This window comes from Sinocyclocheilus rhinocerous, unplaced genomic scaffold (assembly GCF_001515625.1).
Source record: "Sinocyclocheilus rhinocerous isolate Xijiao unplaced genomic scaffold, SAMN03320098_v1.1 scaffold271, whole genome shotgun sequence".
Lineage (NCBI taxonomy): Eukaryota > Metazoa > Chordata > Actinopteri > Cypriniformes > Cyprinidae > Sinocyclocheilus > Sinocyclocheilus rhinocerous.
In genome coordinates, this window is record NW_015657574.1 from 1,920,893 (window position 1) to 1,922,695 (window position 1,803).

Below are 1,803 nucleotides of genomic sequence, written 5' to 3' on the forward strand. Positions count from 1 at the left end.
GACAAACATGCAAATAAATAAGAAATCAGGAAGGGGGCCAACACTTTTTCACACCACTATATATATATATATATACATTTGTTTTATATCTTTTTTTAAATAACTGCTGACATTGTTCTTTCATTTCATTTCACCATTAATTGTATGTTTTGACCTCTTTCCAGGACTACATAGATGCTCATCCTGAAACAGTGATTCTCGATCCTCTTCCAGCCATTCGTACCCTGCTGGACCGCTGCAAGTCATACAAGCTAATCCATAAACTTGAAGAATGCATGCAAGGTCTGTCTACAGCACTAATACACAGTTATACATGTGTGTGATTTAATCACACAAATTTGTGTTAAATACAATTATTGATAATGGGTGACCCAGCTATATATTTCAGATAAGCTCACCCCTAAATGGCACGCAACCAATCTGGTTGGTTGCTTTTTGTGTCAGACATGCTAAGCTGTAATGTAGATCAGACCGTTTACAGCATTTCCACTAATTCTAAATGTTGCAAATGGTTCTGTAAACCAGGCCTTTAGAACCTCCTTTGTTCTTCAGGGGTGAACTAACACGAGGAGGGCAGGTTTTGCCTTTCCACAGGGGAAGTGTGAGGCTTATGGAGGGCTTATGTCCTAAAGCTGCTGAGTCGTTCATTCTTTGTGCTGCTTGCGTGCTGCATTCACTGGCCACAGAAATAACAGGAGGCCCGCAGGATCACTACAAGCCAACAGAATCACCAGCTGTGTGAATGACGTAGTGCCTAAGGAATTCCATCTAAATCTGCACTCTTATTCAAAATATTCAGCCTAAACATTTCCACACATAAGTATCTACACATACACTACCATTCAAAAGTTTGAGGTTGGTAAGAGTTTTTAATGTTTTTGAAAGTCTTTTATGGTTAAAATACAGCAAGAACAATACTGTCAAATATAATTACAATTTAAAATAACCATTTTCTATTTTATTATTTTTAAAATCTAATTTATTGCTAAAAAAAGCTACATTTTGGTGAAACTGCGATACATTGCTTTCTTGCTGAATAAATGTATTCTTAAAAAAAAAAAAAAAAAAACTTTTGAACTGTAGGGTAAAGGGGGCCTTAATGGGAAAACTGGGATTAGTTCACCCAAAAAAAAAAAAAACTTTTGAACTGTAGGGTAAAGGGGGCCTTAATGGGAAAACTGGGATTAGTTCACCCAAAAAAAAAAAAACAATCTGCCATTAATTACTCACCCTCATATCGTTCCAAAACCGTAAGACCTTCGTTCTTCTTTGGAACACAAATTAAGATATTTTTGATTAAATCCACGAGCTTTCTGACCCTGCATAGACAGCAATGTAACGGACACATTCAAGGCCCAGAAAGGTAGTAAGAACATTGTTAAAATAGTCCATGTGACATCAGTGGTTCAACTTTAATTTTATGAAGCTATGAAAATACATTTTGTGCAAAGAAAATAAAAACAATGACTTTATTCAACAATTTCTTCTCTTCCGTGTCAGTCTTTGACACACGTTCAGGAGAGTAGCACGACGAATGCCGACATCACATGCATGCGTCGTGCTACTCTCCTGTACGTGCGTCTAAGACTGAAATTGTTGAATAAAGTCATTATTTTTGTTTTCTTTGCGCGCAAATAGTATTCTCATAGCTTCATAACATTACGGTTGAACCACTGATTTCACATGGACTATTTTAACAATGTCCTTACTACCTTTCTGGGCCTTGAATGTGTCAGTTACATTGCTGTCTATGCAGGGTCAGAAAGCTCTCGGATTTCATCAAAAATATCTTAATTTGTGTTC

At 36.7% G+C, this 1,803-nt stretch overlaps 1 protein-coding gene across 1 annotated transcript in view; it reads left to right on the forward strand.

Annotated features, from left to right (window-relative positions):
* The window catches only part of LOC107721336 (inositol-tetrakisphosphate 1-kinase-like), a 19,106-nt gene that overhangs the window by 7,537 nt on the left and 9,766 nt on the right, over positions 1-1,803 (forward strand). Inside the window, exon 6 of the mRNA XM_016529289.1 lies at positions 165-282. Within this exon, the coding sequence (XP_016384775.1) occupies positions 165-282 (118 nt within the window). The remainder of the gene's footprint in view (positions 1-164; positions 283-1,803) is intronic.